Source organism: Dunckerocampus dactyliophorus, chromosome 17 (assembly GCF_027744805.1).
Source record: "Dunckerocampus dactyliophorus isolate RoL2022-P2 chromosome 17, RoL_Ddac_1.1, whole genome shotgun sequence".
Classification (NCBI taxonomy): Eukaryota; Metazoa; Chordata; class Actinopteri; order Syngnathiformes; family Syngnathidae; genus Dunckerocampus; species Dunckerocampus dactyliophorus.
This window is the reverse complement of record NC_072835.1, coordinates 12,175,894-12,197,709: the sequence shown is the minus strand read 5'-3', so window position 1 is coordinate 12,197,709 and position 21,816 is coordinate 12,175,894. Positions and strand designations below refer to the sequence as shown.

General features: G+C 41.6%; 1 protein-coding gene across 2 annotated transcripts in view; it reads right to left on the bottom strand.

The window, feature by feature from the left end:
* Positions 1-6,066: 6,066 nt before the first annotated feature.
* The window catches only part of LOC129169727 (leucine-rich repeat transmembrane neuronal protein 4), a 127,641-nt gene continuing 111,891 nt past the window's right edge, over positions 6,067-21,816 (bottom strand). Inside the window, exon 3 of one of the 2 annotated variants that reach the window (XM_054756410.1) lies at positions 6,067-15,270. In XM_054756410.1, the coding sequence (XP_054612385.1) occupies positions 14,956-15,270 (315 nt within the window). In that variant the 3' untranslated portion in view covers positions 6,067-14,955. The remainder of the gene's footprint in view (positions 15,271-21,816) is intronic. The other variant, XR_008566465.1, reaches the window with a different exon arrangement.

Genomic DNA, 21,816 nt, shown 5'->3' with positions numbered 1-21,816 from the left:
GCCATGGCTGACTCCAAGCAAATGTGAAGCTTATCTAATCTGTGGTATTGTCATGTTGGTTTTCTTATAATGATAGTGATGTGATTACTATTACCACTATAAGTATAACTGTCTCAAAACAGTATTACCACTGTGGTTGTTATTATTGATGATGTTATTACTATTGTGGACTTTTATGTTTACCATGTATGTTTAGCATATGAGGGCACATAGTTTAAACAACACTATTTGCGCCTTTGGCTGGATGAAATAAAAAAAAAAAAGGTAACGTCTCATCAACATTACTAATGCCCAATGGTCACAATACTACATATAACTTATTTTTAAATAGATTTTAACTAATAATAGTTCATAGTCGACCACAAAACAGCGGACATTTATGAACTCATTCAATCTCAGCGTTTTTCAAAAACTCTGTCCTATCTTCTTTTAGCATTCTACTAGGGCACACTACTGCAAAATGTCCCATCTTCTTACACTTGTTGCATTTGTTATTATTTGCTGTGCCCCTCTGTTGCACCTTGGGCACTTCTTTGTTACGTCACCTTGTTTAGACCGCTCCTGTGCTTGCGGTGGCTTGTTGTAGCTCCGTGTATCATATCTACGCCTCGCGCTGGGGCGTCGTTCACGTCTCACCTCGTTCAGTCCACTCTCCACACGCTCCGCTCTCTGCTGCTTAATTTGCTCGCTTCGGCGTGCAAGCTGCACGGCTCGTTCCAGCGTTAAATCCGGTTCCAGTTGAAGTTTTTGTGACACCCCGTTGTCCAATATCCCGATGACAATCCTGTCCCGGATCTGCTCATCATTCGTGCTGCCAAATTCAGTGTTGCGCAAGCTCATACAGGCTGCGCACAAAAGCCTCCGCCGTCTCCCCCGCCATTGGTGTTTGTCGATGAAAACACGCGCGGTCATGAATGGTGGTCCGCTTGGGGACTAAGTGTTTGTCATAAACTCTCCAAAACGGTCATAAAGTCAAACTCTGGGTGCGGCATATCCACTATGGCAGCATGGAAAACAAACGAGAAATATATTGGGTCGGCATTTCTCCCGATGGAATAAAGAAGTGAACTGACTTGCACTTAGCCGCTCTCTCGGTCCAGTTTCGTCGCTGTCCGAAAGCGGCGGAAACGTAGCTTCCATATTGGCGACTCGGCTGGCACGCCAAACTCAAACGCCTCTGAGGGACTAAACTTTGCCATCTCCCCGTCACTGTCAGAGTGATGTCCTTAATTCTGACACCATGTCATCAGAGGAGGACGCTGAGCCCGGGGTTCACTCAACTCTTTGATTTAGCTGTCGCAGGCCATCTGCATACACTTCTTAATACACAGATGCTAGCTTAACATATACCTTCCTTGGTCGCTTGGGCCCTGTCAGGTGACCTACGGTGGCCTGTGATGGACATGCCAGGCAAATCTCACAACAGGGAGAAAACCAGCTTTTTGTGAAAAGATAACATTTCAAGCATAACTTTCACTTTTTTGCTTTTGTGACAGCTCAAATATGAACCTAAACTACACAAAAATGGGTTGTTTTATATCAAAATAATAATTTATTTACAAATATAACACCATCAACTATTTACACATTTCACATTGGTAACTAAATAGTGTGTGCATGTGTGTGTGTGTGTGTGCATGCGTTAAAATTTCCCTACAGTGTGTAACCTTCTGCAAGTTACACTCCTCCATGCTCTTCCTCCTTGCTGTCGAGTGTGTTAATACATGCAAATGATCCCTGCCGAGCTCTCATCAAATGCACTTCTGCCCCCTTGTGGCCCTTTTTCTGGCTTAAAACTGCCTTAACAGTGACATCTATTAGTGTGCAGTTGCGTCATCACCTCTCTTTGCCTCTCGCACAAAAAAACGTAAAAGACGTATAAATACGTCTTTGGGATCGGGAGTCCGGGTTTACCAAAACGTATAAATACGTATTTGGTATTGAATGAGTTAATACATTTTCAAAAAAGTGCGATAAAGTGAGGAAGCGATGTTCAAACCGCGATATAGCGAGGGACAACTGTATTCTGAAATCCACTGTTGACTTTTACGTTCCATTCGGAAATGGTTTTTAGTGTCTTTGGGTACTCCCCAGATTCACGTGTGTCAAAATGTCCTACATTTTTTATTCTATGGCTAGCATTAGCTTCTTTGGATAGCATAGGTTATCCTCCACAGGCTCAGAAGCACTGTAACATTTTCGATCATAGTGTGAAACATCGTGAACTGTCATGCAGGGTTCTTAACCCTGGTGACGTTTAGTTTCTTGCATGGATACGGTAATCTTTATAGTCATGAAACAAAATAGGAATGTTGGTCAATATGATTGACTTTGATTGACTGGCCAATGGGGTGAAGGGTGTACCCCGCCTCTTGCACAAAGTCAGCTGGGATAGGTTCCAGCTCACCCATGACCCTGAATAGGATAAGTGGTTGAAAGTGAATGAATGCATTTTGAAGCCTGTTCTCAACTGGAAGATAAGTGGATGCATGAATGTGTGTACATCATTCCTGCAGACAAGCAGTTTTCTTGTCCTTCCTCAGCAGCAAATACACTACAGCTCTGATGGTGTTTTCATGGACAGTGCTAATGAGCCTGGAGCAAAGACTGCCGTGGCACAATGTGTCATGGAGATAAGTAAAATTAAAGCATGGAATGCAGCAGACACTGACAACGAGCAAGATTTCACCAAAAAAATGGAAAACAAACTGCTGTCTGGTCGGAAAAAAAACAGAGAAATCAATATATTTCGTCATAGATTGTCCACTGGAACATACAGTACAGTGACTCCTCTTCGGAATTACAATTTGGAATTCGACAAAAGCAGGTACGGTGGAACCTTGAGTTAATCCATTCCAGAAGGTCCGACTCAAACTGAAACATACTCTGCCCTAATCGACTTTCCCATAAGAAATCATGGAAATCCAATTCATTTGTTCCAGAAAGCCAAACACGTTAACACAAAAAACATTTTTTATCAAGTCAAGAGTCAAGAGAGTTTTATTGTCATGTGCATAGTACAACAGCAGTTATACCATGCAATGAAAATCTTATTCTGTTCATTCTCCCAAGAAAAGAAAGAAAACAAATGAAAGAATAAGAACATAAGAAACATAAACACATAAACATATATACCAATAAATTAAGCAACAACAACAGACAAGACATTAATACAAGTAAATAATACAAATAAATAAATAAATAAAGTGCTATGAGTGTGTGCGTGTGTTGCGTGCGGCGTGTGCGAGTGCTTCGTTGAGGAGCCTGATGGCCTGTGGGTAAAAGCTGTTTGCCAGCCTTGTGGTCCTGGACTTCAAACTCCTGTAGCGTCTGCCTGACGGTAGGAGTGTGAATAATGAGTGTTGTGGATGTGTGCTGTCCTTGATGAGGTTGTGTGTTCTGCGTAGGACTCTAGATTTATAAATGTCTTGCAGTGAGGGGAGGGCTGCCCCAACAATGTTCTGTGAGGTCTTGATCACCCGCTGGAGTGCCTTCCTATCACGTGTTGTACAGTTACCGTACCAAACAGTGATGGAGGCGGTAAGGACACTTTCGATAGTGCATCTGTAGAAGCAACTCAGGATTGTGGTGGACATGCCAAATTTCCTCAGTCTTCTCAGGAAGTACAGTCTCCTTTGGGACTTCTTCAGAATTTGTTGGGTGTTGTGAGACCAGGTGAGGTCCTCGCTGATGTGTGTGCCAAGGAACTTGAAGGTTTTCACCCTCTCCACCTCAGTCTCATCAATAAACAGGGGTCTATGCGGCTCCTTTTCCCTTGTTCTTGGGTCGATGATCATCTCTTTAGTCTTATCTGTATTGAGAAGGAGATTGTTATCACGACACCAAGCTATGAGGTCCGCCACCTCTCTTCTGTATAATGTTTCAACACCACCAGTGATCAGTCCGATGACTGTAGTGTCATCTGCAAATTTAATGATGCTGGTGTTGTTCTGGGAGGCCACGCAATCGTAGGTGAAGAGCGTGTAGAGGAGTGGACTCAGCACACACCCCTGTGGGGTCCCAGTGCTCACAATTCTTGAGCTGGATGTGCGGTTGTGGACTCTGACTGACTGGGGCCTGCCTGTGAGAAAGTTAAACACCCAGTTACAGAGGGAGGGAGACAGGCCAAGTGTGAGGAGCTTATTTGTGAGTTTGTGGGGGCAGACTGTATTAAAAGCAGAGCTATAGTCTATAAATAGCATTCTGACGTATGTGTCCTGGCCCTGTAGGTGAGAAAGGGCTGTGTGGATGGCAGTGTTGACTGCATCATCCGTGGACCGGTTCTGGCGATATGCAAACTGTAGAGGGTCCACGGTTGCCGCCGGGATGCTCTTTTTGATGTGGGTCATGACTAATCTTTCAAAGCACTTCATAACAATAGGAGTGAGTGCTATAGGGCGGTAGTCATTCAAGCAGGTCACGTTGCTCTTCTTGGGTACGGGCACTATGGTGGTGGACTTAAAGCAGGTCGGTACAGATGCTTGTGCAAGCGACAGGTTAAATATGTCAGCAAGCACATCAGCTAGCTCTGATGAGCAAACCCGAAGTGCACGTCCTGAGATGTTGTCTGGCCCTGCTGCTTTTCGTGGGTTTGTTTTGTTTAGAACCCTGCGCACATCAGCTGATGTCACCATGAGAGGTGAGTCCTGTGTGCTCCCCAGGTTCAGCCACCCTCTCTGCTCATCAGGAGTTTGGGTGTCAAAGCGGGCATAGAACTCATTCAACTCATCAGGAAGTGTGGTTTGGCTGGACGTGGCTACGCTACTCTGCTGTCGATAGTCTGTGATGTGCTGGAGCCCCGCCCACATGCGCCGAGGGTCTGAGGTGGAATAGTAGCCCTCCAGCTTCTGTCTGTACTGTCTTTTGGCCTCTCGTATGGACCTCCTCAGGTCATATCTGGCCTTTTTGTAGTCATCAGCGGTGCCCATGACAATTGCAGTCGAACGAGCACGTAGCTTAGCCCTTACATCACAGTTCATCCACTGTTTTTGGTTAGGGTATTTTCTGTAATACTTGGTGGTGGTAACAGTCTCTATACATGTGCTAATGTAGCCAGTAACAGCAGAAGCATATTCATCCAAATCAACAGTACAATCTTCCCTCCCCGCTGCAGTTTTAAACACATCCCAGTTTGTGCAGCCAAAGCAGTCCTGAAGTACTTGATCAGTTTCTTCATTCCATACTTTAACTGCTGTACGTACAGGGGGAGCTTTTTTAAGAAGTTGTCTGTATGTTGGATAAAGGAATATAGAGATGTGGTCAGCCTTTCCAAAGTGGGGTCTTGGAACAGCCTTCAAAGCACCTTTCATGTTGCAGTAGACTTGGTCCAGGATGTTATTTTCCCTTGTGGGAAAGCTCACATGCTGGTAATATTTGGGGAGGACAGTCCTGAGGTTACAGTGGTTGAAATCGCCAGATATAATAAATACAGCGTCTGGGTGTTTGGTCTCGTGTTTATCAATGATGTCATGCAGGAGGCCTAGTGCATTAGCAGTGTTAGCTCGTGGTGGGATGTAGACAGCAGTTAAATACACAGCGCTAAACTCACGAGGCAAATAAAAAGGTCTGCATTTCACCATCAGCAGCTCAGCAGTATATAAAGCAGTATATATATAAAGCAGTATATATATAAAGCAGCAGCTTTATAGTTTTACAATTACAGTTTACCTGCAGAAAACAATTAGAAATGCATATAAATACATATAAATGATCAATGAAAGGGAGAAATGAACATTTAAGGCTACTTTTACCTTCATTGAAGATGTTACTGTTGCCAAAGACACACAATGTCGTAGCCAGATCAGCACGAACACCACCTTCATGTTTTGCCATGAGTTATTTCTTGAATTCAGTAGCGTTTCTCACCTCAAGTCTGCACTTCTTATTGAGCAAAGTGTGTTGCATTTTGATAAAGAAGGTGACAAACACTACTGAACTGAAGAAATAATTCACCACACTATTCCGGGGAAAACTTGCAAGTCAACTATGATGTTCCTACTTTGGAGGTTCCACTGTAAGAACGGTTCTTCTTGAAAGCGATATTTACTTCAAATAAGACGCCACAGCTCCCATTTTAGATGTTTATTTATTTTTTTAATCATCATCAAAATCTTTACAAAACATTTTCTGACAATAATTTACTCAAAGAAGAGCCATATGTTTGCGCTTGGACCAGGTCTCCACAAAAATGCTTTAGGTCAATTAAAAGAGTGAGAGAGAGATTAAAAAAAAAAAAATACAACAAACCAACTACCAAAGAAAACAATGCAGCACATATTTACACCCTATAGAAATCGATGCTCTCTGCAGAAAATGGATGGGAAGGAGACAGCAGGGATCCAGTTGTTTTTGCAACACATTTACAGTCAGGGGCTGGGAAATAAAGGGATAGTGCTTTGGGCCTGCATGGAAACAAAGATTTATTCTGATATTGCTTTCTGTCAGCTCCCCCTCTGTTTCCTCTTTTGCTGCCACAGCATATGAACCGCCGGGAAACAATGTCGCTTGTTTAATTCCAAAACCTCCCCTTCTTCTGTGCACATATTAAGTACAATTAAGGACGTAAACGGGCTTTGTCAGGCAAATGAAAAAGTGTGTTTCCCTGACAGAGGTTAATGATTGCGCCTGACTATCCTACACAGAAAAACAGAGTCGGGACAATACGGGTCACAGGTTAAAAAGCTTCTGCTAATGTGGAACAGCAATGGACAATAACAATCAATGAGGACCAAGAGGCGTGAACATCAGTAATAGTGACGTTGGCTAAAGGGAGGTAGAGGAGGAGGTGAGGCTGTAGATGTGCGCACACACACACACACACACACACACCTACACACACACACACACACACACACACACACACACAGGCCGCTATGTCATTATTAACACAACCCTGCACTCTCTTTCAGGCCTTTGACGTGACGATTATTCAATCATAACTCTTTTCCACATTCATGGTCTGCATGCAGACAGAAGCTTGCATTGTGAAATGAAGCAAATGGGATGGAATTTTGATTTTCTTTTTGTTATTTTTTTTTTTTTTCCGACCTTTACTATGAGATGACTTTGCGTTCAAGAATTTAGTTGGACAAAAAAAAAAAACACAAAGCAAGAGCTGCTGTATGTCACAGATACAAAGCGGCTGCCGAGAGAGCACAAACTTTCAGAGGCACCGCAGGCATCCTGTGCCGCCGTCTTCCCGCTTTGAGTACGTAAGCGTAACACATGCACGTGCACTAGTGTGTTGTCAGCTAACCGTAGTGATTTGACAAAGTTTAGCGAGTATTGTCAGCTATCATTGAATGTATTCTAACAGAATGACCGCAAATTGTTGCTCTCTTCTCTGGGACTGCGTTTGTGTGTGTAGACGGGGGGCCGTAATCGGCAATCTTATTCCGCCCAAATGACAATTTCATCAAATTTACGAATTTTTATTCAGAATTCTGATTTTTTTTCTCTCTCAGTCTGTTCTTTCAATCCACCGTTGGGGTTGAAACAAATGAGCAAGTGACATACAGCAGCTGTAAGCACTATTCACCACAAAAAAAATGGTTGTCTTTGCACATATATTTTTTAAACAAATTAAAACTCACACCCCAGCAGTGACAAGCCTCGATAATGACCACACTGACTAAAAATAATTAATACACTCTGAGTGGTTACAGTTGCAGGGCTTTTAAACCCAGGCAGTGGCCGTTTTTAATGATATTTAATTATTCCTGATTTATTTGCTGTCTTATCGTTGACCTCCATTTGACTGCGTGCTGATTGCTTATTACGTCACGTCTTGAAAGAAGTATGTTAAATGTGGTGAGCTGCAAATGAGTTTCCCTTCTTGGGATAAATAAGGTTATCTAAATCTAAATAATTATAGTTTTTAGTACAAAATCCGACTTAATTCTTGTGAGAAAATGCTCCAGTGAACTATATGAGTATATGGGGTTACAAACGCTGCAAATCTGCTTTTGGTTTGTAATGAATTTCTCAAATCTATTAGGTAATGGATTAGAAATTACTGAACCATCACAGATTGCTGAAGGGGAATTTGAATGGGTGGGAGCATCAAATTTAAAGCATTTGTGTATGCAAGTGTTTTATGGTTCCTGTTGTTAGAGCCTGACAAATTCCAAGGCATTTACGTCAGCTGTGAGGTTATCTCCAATATTTAATATGTGTGCATTCATGTAACAAACGGTTTAGACCAGAGGTGTCCAGACTAAGTCGTTATATATTTAAAGAAAAAACAGCTTTGTTTTGCAAGTGACAAGTGTATTATTAGTAGTATTATCAGTACAGTGTAGCCTCGGTATGCCCCTGTTCTTGTAGGATTCGTTTTTTGATTAAATTGTTTTGTAAAAAATATGTCTCTGTTATTGTATGGCCAAATAGGGCCCAAACAAAGCATCCACTAGTGGGTGACTCGTTTTCTGTGAAGAATGGTCAGTGGTTCCTTTACAGTTTGGACATATCAACAGCGGAATCCTTTAATCGTCTTTATTATCGTGTGTAGTTGGGTATTTTTCTTCATAGAACTCTGTTTCTGCCTCCTTTTTTCCTCCAATAAGCACTGTGTGCCCTGCTCTGATGAGGCGTTCAAGCGCACTGCGTATTTCCGAATGTTCTGTGTGCTTTCTGGGTGTCTGGAATGGATTCATGAGATTTACATTATTTCCTGCGGAAAAAAAATCGAGTCGTTTTTGCACCTCTCGGTTTCCGTTTGACCTTTTGGAACAGATTGACTTTTGAACAGACAGACTTGTTTATTTTTTTGCTGTTTTTTTTTTTCTCTAATTGTATTTTTTTTTTATATTCCGCAGGCCACACGTTGGACACCCATGGTTTAGACAATGCAGGCAATTTACGAATGCCTGCTGCTTCCTGTACGTTTATGCACACCATAACAGAATTCTTGTGTGCAGCTGAAGCTTTTTGTAGTCATTTTTTGTACATTTCAGATAAAGCTGCCCAAGATGTTCAGGAACGTAACAAAGCTTTCATTGTGACAGAATAACTGCACTTGCACTCAACTGTATAATACGGTGTCTGTGGTTCCTCCTCTCATCTGTGCTGCTTTCCCTTTCCCACCTTTGAGATTTTCTTCTCTCTCTTTCTCGGAGCGTAAAGCACCGTAATATGAGCGTTTTCACTGCAATCCGCCGGACCCTTTCATCGCCCAACCAGAACCAAAATAAAAATAACAGGAACATCAGAAAAACGTTCTCCCAGTTGGAACATGAGCCTAAATGTGAATAGGTTAAACAATGTGGAGGAGCTGGCTGTGTACAAAATCCTAAACAAACAAAGGCTGAAGAGACAAAAAAAAAACAATGAAAACCTGTTGGCACCGTGGAGCAGCCATGAACTTCAGCTCAAACACGCATCATCAAGTGTGCAGTTTGTGTTCAACTCCCTAATGGAGAAATAACTGGACAATCGAGGAAAATAATAGCAAGCAGCACTTGCTTGCTCATTACGTTTGCATTCATTCGCGACAAAATCAGAATTTATCGATACCTGGTGAGAAAGAATTTGTTGGTTTGGACTGAGCTCGTTATTTAAACTGAGGTCATTTTTACTTCTGCCAGGTGATATTGAAGCAAGGCAATTGTTGGTCAACGTGTTGGTCAATTAGTATCAGGATCTGGATATACTGATTATGAACCTGTGATTTGACCCGAGAATCAAAATAGCGCTATCCTTCCATTCGCAACGTCACAAACCATCATGCACCAGGAACCCACATGCATACACCAGTCCAGTTTTCTGGTCTTGGCAAAAGTCTGCTGGGATTTAGCAGGAGATATTTCCATGAGTGAGCACCCTTCCACCCAGCCCAAGCTTTTCCCTTGGCTTATCAGGATGTTGAAGCCCAATCTTCATGAAACCAACTCTGGGTAATTCTGAGATAAAAATTGAAATACAGATTAAAACTGATGTCCACACGCAACATAATTCAAGGGGGAAAAAAATACCACCTGAAATTGAGCCCAGGAGAAAACATGGATGGATTTTTTTTCAGTGCCCGTGCACTTAAAGGTCCCATATTATTTTTCAGCAATTTTAAATAACTCTCAGAGGTCCCACAATAGTGTATTAAAAGTGTTGCCCAGAATCTAGCCTTGATGCTGGAGTTTAGAACAGCAGTTTTACCAAGCCCTACTGGGAACACGCTGTTTTGCATGTCTGAATCCTTAATGCTAATTAGCTGTTTTTGTCCAAGCCTGTCTCCAACAGCCTGTGACTCCGAGAGGTATTATTGCGCACTTTCCCGCTTTTTACATATAGACTGTAACTCTCTACACTTGTCCAGTGTAATAGATGCCATGTGTCAGAAGACATAAACCAGGGGTCGGCAACAGGCGGCTCCCTTCGCAAAGCTCTGTGATTTTTTTTTAAGCACCGAAGTGGAGGAAATGTGCAGTTTCAAAAAGCTTTGAAATACCCGACGCAGCGCCAGTCCGTGAATGCATCTAGACTGCGTTCTGGACTGCTGATTAGACGAGCAAGGAAAGGGGGAGGGGCGCCAGTGTGGGCAGTGAGACACGAAAATGACGTCTTGTTGAGTGTGCTACCCCCACGGTAAGCTAACAACCATGTATACGTCAAAGATCTCTCAAGAAAAGAACAGTTTAATTCTGAAAGGACACACACTACTGTGTTCCTTTGCTTTCACTGCCATTGACGCTGGCTTATATGTGGCTACAAAATAGCAAACAACAAAAAATGTAACGTTGAAAGACCTTTTCAAAACAAGCTTTTTTGTCAAAGTGCCCAACTGTTAAAGTTGGCTTGGTGTTGTTTTAATTTTACACAAATACGGGAATGGCTTAAAACGGCTTACATAGGCTATGTTCACACTGCAGGTCAATTCCATTATTTTTTGGTCATATGTGACCTGTATCTAAGTTTTTTCATGTCAGTGTGAACAGTGCAATTCAGATTTCTACAAATTCGACTCAGGCCTTATTCGTATGTAGATACAGTATACATCTCATGTGTATGCACTCTACAGACTGAACGGTCAGGTCGCATATATCCGACCTATACGTCATCGAAAGACATGGCTTACGAAACAAGACTTGGATAAGGTACTCACCAATGTAGGAAAAAGTTCTTCTTGTCGTACAAAAATTATTTTTAAATAGGGTCATTGAAGCGGCTCACTGCAATGCTCGCCCACTCCTGCCATCCACACGGTCCTCGGAACAGACATCGCAGCAAGTTCTCAAGAAAATATTGACTCCCGTTGCACAAAATCCTTGAAATTGCCACAACGCGTTAAGGAGAGCACATACTGCAGCAATCTTTACTTCCGTAAACACATAAACGTGTGCAACGTCGGGCTGTTACGCATGCACGACACTTCCGACGCTTTGACATAAAAAATCGGATTTTAACAAAAAATTTGAATTGGACATCATCATACACCGCAGTGTGAACGTAGCCATAGTTCAGTTTTTCAATTATTTCAAAGTCGGCCTACAAAGCACGCTAAGTTAAATTCTGTTGTTGTAGCAGTTGCATTTTGAAAACGATTCCAACATTTAAAGTTCATAGGCTGTGTCATGTTTTGCGGCTCCAGACTATTTTTCTTTCCTGGAAGATGTGTCATAATTGGTCTTTTGATGGTGAAGGTTGCCGACCCCTGACAAACATGAGCAAATCTAGCATAGCTCTGTGAGCTACACTGCTAACATTACAGTCAAATTTTAACAGGCTAGGCGAGCTTAAGAAAAACAGAAATGATCAAATGGACAGCGGCGGCTCACTGGCGTTTAGTTGGCAAAGTCCGAGGCTTTATTTTCAATCTCGTAGGGAAGCCTGCTTTTTGTTTACAAAGCTGTTCTTTGTGAAGTAGTGAACATATACACGGCCCGGGCTCGTCTAGCTAGGGCCGGATCAGAGGCGGTATCATGGTTCTCCCGTCATGGTGTCATGAACATACATCAACAACAATTACATTCTGAAATAAGGAAAATATTCCAGAAAAAAAGGGAAAAATTACCAGCTCCAGGATGTAGTACACCAATCTTGGACAGGGTTTTTTTTTCATGCAAGTTAAAATATGGGAAAAATACAGGAAGCGATCAAAACCTGAGGGGTGGCGGGAAAGAAGGGCAAAATACTGTAGTTTCCCACTGAAAAGGGGAGGGCGGACATGTATGGTCAAGAAAACTTTAAAACTGACTGTTTGAGCGCCTCTTTTCTCAAATGTAAAGCAAACAAGTGAGGGAGATTTTCGTTTTTTCTCATGTTTGATGGTCTTAAACGGGCTCGAGGGAAACATATTACCGTTATAACGTCGTTAAAAGTCAGCTTTGTATAATAGTGGACCTTTAAGTTTCATGCACATCTTTCATGGAACAAAGGGAAAAAATTAAATCTTATTCCGTCCAAATGTGAACAAGTCGAACTGACCCGGGTGTTTCTAAAAGCTCAATTTTTAAAGAACATAACACTGTGTGTGGACAAAAGGTCAAAATGCACTGAAAAATCAGTTTTTACAAATATCTTTTTGTGTCCTTAGTGCAGCCTTTTGCTCAAACAAAGTGGGCAAAAGTCGCTGCTGCAGTTTGACGATGTGGCGAAATAATGATGTGTATTTTACCATGAACCAACGAGGTAATACCAACGAAACTCCCAAGGACAAGCAAGCAAGTTCTACTAAAGGCGTCACAGCAGCAGAAAGGGTCCCCCAAAAGTCGCTGACACTTTCGTGGAGTTCTCGAACAGCAAGTATCTCCTGTAGTTGTTAGATTTTCCCTAACAAGATATAGAGCCCCAAGCATGCAGGGAGAAATCATTAAACAGGTACACCCAGGTCAACAAGAGGCAGACATAAATTGGGGCCAAAGAGTTAGCAGAAGTGCTATAGAGCAAGGCAGACAGTAATTGAGAGAGCTCCTATTATAAAGATATCGGTACAGCTGCTTTTACAAAAGGAAACTCGACCAGCACTATGAAGCAACCATACTAAGCTGACCCACTGTTTTTTTGTTGGTTTTTTTTTTTTACGCAATGTACTGTACACCAAGGGGGGGCTGAACCCTTCTTTTTTTCATGTAATTGTGAAGACCTCGTAAAGATTTGCTGTTTGTGCAAACATTTAACAGTGATGCAGTAATGGCACGTGAAATAAATATCGGTAGAAATTCCAACAAGAGGTATGGATTGGGATAACACAACCTTTCATACAGCCGTTGCAATAGAACCAAAAGTATGGTGGACACGTCACAAAAATAGCTTTCAAACGTCCTTCCACGATGTCGTTTTGTTGATGATTGGGTTGAAGACATGGCATAGTGTTGAAAGTCTGGATGGCAGAATAGTTATGGTAGCAAATATAAAAATAGTTATCATTGAAACAGGAGCAGTACAGTATCAACCTCTTTACGAAGCTTTACTTTATAATGCGCAGACACCCCCGCTGGAAAATGAATAAGGCTCCTCTGTTCACAAGATGTTTTAGCAGAAAGTCAAATTTGTCCTCCCATCTTTAAAGATTTTCTATTTACACGATAAATAAGTTCTATTGGATTCTGACTTTTGATACGTCTATAGAATGTCTTGACATCATCTTTGCACACCTCAAAAAAATGTATCTTTTGCTCCTTGACAAAAAAAAAACTGAAAACAAATGATAAATACTTCCCATTTTGTCTTGATGATACAACCTGTCCATGTGGGGGAAATATTGGCCTGTCACAGTTCCTTCAGCTGAACCAGGAAGAGTTCCAATAATTCCTGCGTGTATCATCACTTGCATGTAGAAAAACAAACAAAAAAACACATGCATTGCTTGCTTTGAGTCTTTCCTGCTCCATAAGTCCGTGAACAGCAATGCCTGGCATGTTTGACAAAAGTTTACAGAGAGCAATTAAGTCCCGGGCTCGAAGACAGGCGGTATTTCCCGGTCCAGTCCCATAGGTCCATCCGCAGGTCCATCCAATGTCAACTTGCTGCTTCAACATGCCTCCACTTGGCATTGGTTTACAGAGAGCAACATGGCCAGAGATAGTTCCCTCCTAATTGTCTTGCTTGTGATGCAAGTTAAATAAGATTTCAAATGGGGCAGTGAGTGGTTGATGAAAGCGGACCTTTTGAAGAATATGTACAATACGTGGCAATCGTTTTAGCGCATACCTTTCTCAAATGTCTGCCCTTCTTTTAACAGGCCCTTGAATGTTTAAATACGGAGCATGCCTACGTCTGTGGTTGTTCCTCCTGAACAGTTTTCCGATCCAGCAGGATATACAATAACAACGTGATGAACGCCAATTCGTAATTGTCTGATTACTTTGCCAATCTGTTCACAAACTCAGACAACTGAGGATGTATTGTTTGAATTTGAAGAATGCCCTCGGCTTATGTGCATTTGCATCAAAAAGAAAAAAAAACCCTCTTTGGCTTGATATGTACATTAAAGTAATTAATGGCTATAACTCACATTTAAAAAAAATCAAACCAAAAGCAAAGACAAAGTGAGCGTAATTAAACATTTTGAGAGAGGCGACTCATCTTTATGAAATAATGATAGAAATTTGCATCTGTGGAAAACTGCTGAACATAAATTACAATAGTAATCACAGTTACAGACGCGCCACTCTTCACATGGAGTCTAGCTTTTTGTCACCGAGAGCTCTTTTCTCTCATCTCCAAGGCACAGCCAGTGCACTTTCAGAATGTTGCGACAACACCAAATTCAAAAACAAGCTTCTCTTTGACCTATTCAAGGCTAGCTATAGATCTATGAGGTCCCCTGGAAAATAATCCATCAAATGATCAGTGGTGATATGTTGAGATTAGACAGCAAAATCTGCAAAATCCTGACAGTAATTTCTAAATTTTGATCTCGTTCATGCTCTCATGTTACAAACAGAAGGCCCAACTGAATAACCAGCTCAGCTGCCCCATCATTTTCAAGTCATGATTTATCGACGGTCCATGTCCAGCCCGCTAGCGTCCAAATTTAAGCGTGCCAGTGCGCTCGGTGGGAAGACTTCCACTGGGAGCCTCAGTGGGTGGTCTGAGGGCTGGGGGAGAGCGAGGCCCTGGCACAGAGGGTCCTATGGCGGTAGCGGTGGGCACAGCCGGTAGTGCCACTGTCTGTATAGTGCCCCTCTCACATGGCCCCAGGTCTTCCAGGCCCTCAAGGCCCTGAGGGGGTCCTTCATAGCCCATGTTTAACCGCAAGGGTTGATGGGCTTGGCAGTAGTCTACGATTGGCTGCTCATATCGGTAGAAGGTCAGTGCACCCATCTGATGGGGAACCTGTTTTAGGAAAAGAGGGTGAAAGAGAAAGACCAAGGGATGGGTAACAGAGAGAGTGATGGAACATGGGAATTGAGAGTGGGGACAAGAAGGGGGAGGACAAAAATGCAATTAGCCAAACAGGTTTGAAAAAAAAACATATATACCACAAGACATAACAAATTGAATTATTCATGTTCAAACAGGTCTTTAAAGTTGACATTTGCTGCTTCTGTAGGTTTGCAGTACAAACTAAACTTCTCCCACAAGCTCATTGAGCTGTGAAAATGTTTCTACAGCAAAGTTCTAAAAGGGTGCCTTTGGGACAATACATTTAATGTACCAGTTTCAAGATTGAATTATTACCCACTTTGTATTTTGGTGCTGTGTCTTATTGTAAGAAATTACACTATATGTAATCTAATTAGTCTCATAGGCCCTGGTCAAGCAGATACAATTGACTACCATATTAGTGAGTGGCCAAAGTAATCATTTTTACTTAACAAAAAATGCAAGGCTTTGTCAAAGAAAGACAAATAAAAAAATAATCATCAAGAGCTCATGGTATGTATGATGAGACTAAGACTTTTAATGCCGATCAAAGCACGTTTCTCTTTGGTCAGTTAGCTTTGATCAAGGTGGAATGTACTTATGACCAGTCAAATTTGATGCAATGGCTCAAGGCATTTACTGGGAAGCCGAAACGAAAGAGGAATTTCAATTAAAGACCACTATCAGTTTGCCATTTTTCCCCAATGTTGACAACACTTTGCACAGCACTTTAATATGCATTTGTGCCTCCATCCTTCAGCCCAATTGGCAGCTCATTCCTGGCCCGCCATTATCATCCTCACATGGTGACCACCTGCGCCTCCATTGACAAAAAAAACCAAAACAAAACGGCCAAAATATGTCCCCGGTGGCATTTGCCGCAACTGCTTTTTTTCCCCCTCCAAATGTGATGTATTTTTACTGCCCGGCGTATACAGGACGCAATGCACATTAGCACTTGTGGATTGTTTTTTCATCACAAATCAATGCACAGACGACAAAACCGCAGCCACATTAGTGTTCAACCTTTAATATACATGCTGGAGCAAATAAGCCTTTACTTTGCTTCTTGTCTCATGCCACTTGTGTTACAGCCAGGAGCACATGTCGCATCTGGCCATGTGTTACGTCTGTATCCTCCTCCTTCCCCAAATTTCCTATCGTGCCAAACAAACACATGGAAACTTTTTTTTTTTAATGCAATCAAGGGTAATTATTCTTTTAATGCCGTCCTAAAAATATCTTAGAGTGACAATATTGGCAAAGGTGGCAGCTGACCTGAATTAAACACACAGCGATGCCTGGCAGAGCTACAAATCATCAGATATGTGCAACTCACTACAACAGCAGGATCAACAGATGTGTCCCAAACATTCTCAACAGAATTTATGAGCCTCAACTGAGGATCAGCAAAGGGTTGGCAACAATTCATTTTTCTTTGCTCTTATCAGGATATAGTATGAACATTTTGCACGACATATCGGATACATGCAGTAACATGGATCAATTAACCCAGTGGTTCTCGATTATTTTCTGTCCCCCAGGGGACAGATTTGGAATACTATGGATAAATGGATAATATCTATTTATCTCTCTGATCTGTGAAGCATACAAGTGTATTCAAAAGTCAAATTGAATGTTGACTACGATAAATTTGTACATGTTGGCAGGTCTGCAGTAACACTGCCTCTCACGACCCCCCTGACAGTTCACCGTTCCCCCTCAGGGGGTGCCCGCCCCACTATTTGAGAAGCACTGAATTAACCTAACTTGGATTGGACTGTGGGAGTAAACCAGAGTCAACCCATCAACCCACACAGAAAAGGATAAGTGTAGTTTTGGATGAATGGAACTTATATACTTGGCACACACTGGAAATGCAAAAGTTCCAAAAATGTAAGTCGCTTAATGGAAAGTAGCTGAATGGTTACCCACCACTAGAGAGACAGTCAGAAAAAGAAAAGGACCAAGGTTTGAGGAGTAAACAATAGCTGTGTTCCAGGGTGCATTTGAAGGCCAATGATGTCACAACACAACATGAAGGCTGTCTTCTCCTGCATTGCAACTATCCTCAAATGTAACTGTAGTGATACTTCAGTTTTCATATGCTACTGTTTTCAACAAAAACGATCGCCAATAATGTCTTGGTTTAAGTACACTGTCTCGGTTATCATACGGCCAAACAATGCGCCTAACAAACTAGTCGGTCAGCGAAATCGAGTTCCCAAACAGAGCATGCATGCGTTGGTGACTCAGTCTCTGAAGAATGGATAGTGTTTCTTTGAGCGTTGGGACACTATAGACAGATTCCAGCCAGGGAATCCTTTAATCCTCTTATGTGTGTATGGGTGGTTTATTTGTTCATAGAAAGCGCACAATAATGATGAACAACTCTGTATCTGTCTCTTTTGTTCCTCATGCAAAGAACTGTGCACCCTGCACTGATGAGGTGTTCAAGCACACTGCGTATTTCTGAATGTTAGGCGAATAGGCTTTCATGGGACCTTAAACATGTAGCCACCTAGCATATGACACCACAAAGTGTTAGACAGCTGAATAGCCCCATTTAAACAATGTTTGACGTGGCTTTTGGAGATACTGTATCCCTGAAGGTGTGTACCCCATAAACCGCATAAGTACAGTCCTCTAAGACCCACTGTTTTTTTTGCAAGTCAAAGCAGGGAACTACACGTCAACACTGAGCTGACATAAAAAACATGTTTGGAACTGGAAAAAAAAAACCCATTATTGTCACCTTATGTATGCTGATTTGGGCTAAAAGCAATTTAAGCAAGCATAAGATGTGATATGCAAATTTATCTTTGCTGAGGAGGTTTGTGCACAAATCTTAAAGTCAAATGAAAACAGTCTAAGCTAACAGGTAGTTAAGGAAATACACTGAACCATGGATCTTTGCTAAAGCCTTGCAGAAAGCATCAACAATGCCAAGTCTGTTTTATTTTTATTTTTTTAAAAAAGGTTATTTAAAGCCTAAAGCTACAGAGTAACACGATTATATTGAGTCGTGCAGCACAATAATTCAGCAGTTGCGCAACGCTGCAGTCATATATTCTTATAAAACAGCCACTGAGTTTACATGTCTGGTGCAGTGTTAAGATGGATAGCAGACCTATTCCCTTTCTGTCCCCCATCACGCCTTTCTGTCAAGCATGCACCTCCATAACCACCACCTTTCTTCCTTCCTGAACCTCCTCCTTCCTCAAATGGTCTCCATTAAGTGCGACTGACTCATTACATTATAGGCACTCAGTGGATTACTCCCATCATTTCCCTCTCAGTTAAACCCTTCACCAACCCGGCCTTGGCCACCACACAACCACCTTGGCTGCTGTCACACACACACACACACACACCGTGGCCCACCTCAGCTCCGCTCACGGCTCCCTGCCCAGTGCATTGAATTAATTAACTGATATTAACTCCAAAGCGTCTCGGTGGATCTTATCAAAGTGCCAGGGCATTAATCTGCCCTCGTGCAGAATTTGTGTGACTACCACTACTCTGGGAGCACTCTTAAAGTAAAAAATGATGGCCTACAAAAAAACAAATACATTTTTCAGTGCAGCAGTGTCGTGTAGAATGAAAACGTACGATTGATATTCACTGGCATGTCAGTCAGTCGGTCAGTCAAATGTGTAAATGGAGAACATCTGGTCAGATGTTTCAGAGCAAGGTTTTGGTATGAACGAGCAAAGGGTTATTGAAGACTGTGGAAAACTGTTCATCCCAAGTGGAAATATAGAGTTTCAGTTTAAATTCAGTTGACAATACATATGTGCAGATTACCAGAATATGGCATAGGGAAGAACTAAATTCAAGATTAATAAAAACATAAATTGCTGTGCTTGGTGTTGATTGATCATAACCTAAAGCAAATAATGTTCGTTAGTCATTTCAGTTCCACGTCTCTGACTTAAAGGTCACATCCCCATGGAAGGTGAATTTACATTGTAGCATGTACGAACTATGAACTATACTCATCAGGTAGCTGTTAGTGTCTTTATTCATGCTTGAATGATGTTGGTGCCAGCAGCTCATACAGTGGTTTGTTGAAAAATGTTCAAATGTCTGTCTCCCGGGGGGGGGGGCATGTCAAAAAATAACTGAACCACCGGCATAATTTAAACCACAAAAGGGTCCCAGTGATGGCAAAGAATCACAAATGAAACTTGTGAAAACATCTGGTTGCTCAGTATAATAGAAGCAATACGATGAATAAAATATGAAGTGTTTTCTTTTTTGCAGTGAGAACTAACTGAAAGTCAACCAGTGTTCAACTGTTCAACTTGGGAGGTTCCACTGGAATACAATACAGTGAAGCAACAGCTTTGCATGCGACCAAAAATAATAGCCTGGTCAAATGATGAATATCTGTTTTACTATAATTGAATAGAAGTGAAACACTCCATTTCAATTAAGTAAAAAAAGCTATTCCGATAATGCATGGACATGGTTTCATATTTAGATCATGTGCACAATATGTGCATCAGACATCTCAACGGGTGGCATGTTTAAAAAGGTAAAAGTTGAAGCACTCTGCAAAGTCATGTAGTAATGCAGAAAAAACAGTGTGTGAAATATGTATGAGAGAATTGTTTGGTCCAGGTATCTTATTGCTTGCTGCACTGCAGTTGCTTTCTGTTGGAATACATTTACATAAAGCGACAAAACAATAACTGTGGCGCACATGCTGCACTGCTGGATGCATTTTTGGTTCCTTTGGACGTCTGCCACCAGTATCTGAGATCCGGCTAACAATGACTGGCACCCCGCCTCCTCCTGGATCCTGTCGCTGTATGCCTGAATGCACTTGAGTCACTTAGGTGACCTTCAGTCCCAGAGCTTTGAAACAGTTGCTCTAAGAAGCATCAGGCAGCCAAATTATTGTCGTCTCTTTTGTGTGTGCATCAACTTGTCTGAAAGATCACCATCACACAAACACTTAGCCAAATTGCATCAGGGAAATTCATTCTTGTAGCGTGGTTGCTTGTTCACTCGCTCAACAATTCAAATTTGAAACACACACGCACACACACACACACACAGATATAAATAACCGCAACACCAAAGTAGTGCTTCAGATTTCTAGTGCCTATTAGTTGTAGTTATATTTCTTACAGTCGCACACTCACGGGAAGCAATGCGCCAGCACAACTGTGCCACGGGCAAACGACCTCCAAATGGCGTTTGGGGCATCTCTACCAACATTTCATCATATTTGTCACATAGTGAGAAGGAGCATAAAAAGAGTAAACATACTTTTAGAAATATAACTGATGTCTTTGTCACTTGTGCAGCTTTTAAAGTCGCTCCACATTCAATTTTAGAGTACAGGATGCTGCATCTACCATGAGCTGAACTGAAAAAAAAAACACTTTTGAGGACAATGCATTCAGTTTAATCTTTTTGATTAAACATTAAAGTCAATTTGCATATTCAGACAATTATATTTTTGCCTGTATGTATAATTTTGGCCCAGTGTATATTATTACAATTAACTGTGCTAAAATGTCGCTTAAAATAGCAGGGTTTCCCACGCAGTCATTTAAATGTGGCAGCCTGCCACAAATAAATTGCGTCATGGCGAATTATGCAAATTGGACGATGCCATCATTTAGCCTGCATTCCGGTGGAAAACACTGAATAGGGCTGAATAATTAATTCAATTCAATCGTGATATAATGAAAAAACAATTTTGTAATCATAACTTAATAAATTTAAGCGATTACACAGTGTTCACATGATGCGTGCCAAAGAGGAAGAGTACTATTTTACAGTTTGGTCATCCCTTGTTTATCACAGTTAATTGGTTCCAGACCCAACTGTAATAAGTGAATTTCCACTGAGTAGTGTAAGGAATATTTTCATAGTTCAGAGCACAGAAAACCTGTTTCCAACCTTCTAAATACAGTTTTTAACATTATTAGAGCCCTCTAGACATGAAATAGCACCCCTATAGTCACCTTTACACTCATATAATCCAGTAAACATGCAAGACTTAAGACAGAAATAAGACATAGAGACACACAAGTTAGCATTGGAGAGACACATCATCACCAAGTACCGGCAATTGTCTCATCAATGTAACATGACTGACACCTAGTGAGTTAGTATGAGCCAGCTAACAATACACGTCATGGGAGGTACCTATTTTGAGGAACCCCTCAAAAAAACGCTAACACTGTTCCAGTTACATAACTGAGCTGTATATTAACCAAGCTACAGCGATATTGTTGATATTGTTATTGTAGCAGCTAACATGAAAAACTACATTTATCTGGCGGAGTAACGCAACACCTCGCTTGCCTTCAGCATCACTCACAACACCTCAAGCCACTGCAGTGGGACAGACGGAAGAGTGGATACTCCTGGCTCTCAATTTGGCTACGATGATGCTCGTTTGCTGTAAGCATTTTTTCCCTGAGGACGGGAGCGCAGTTAGGATGAAAAAAAAAACAGTTAGGATGCTGATAAATTGTTACTTAGAGCTTGCTC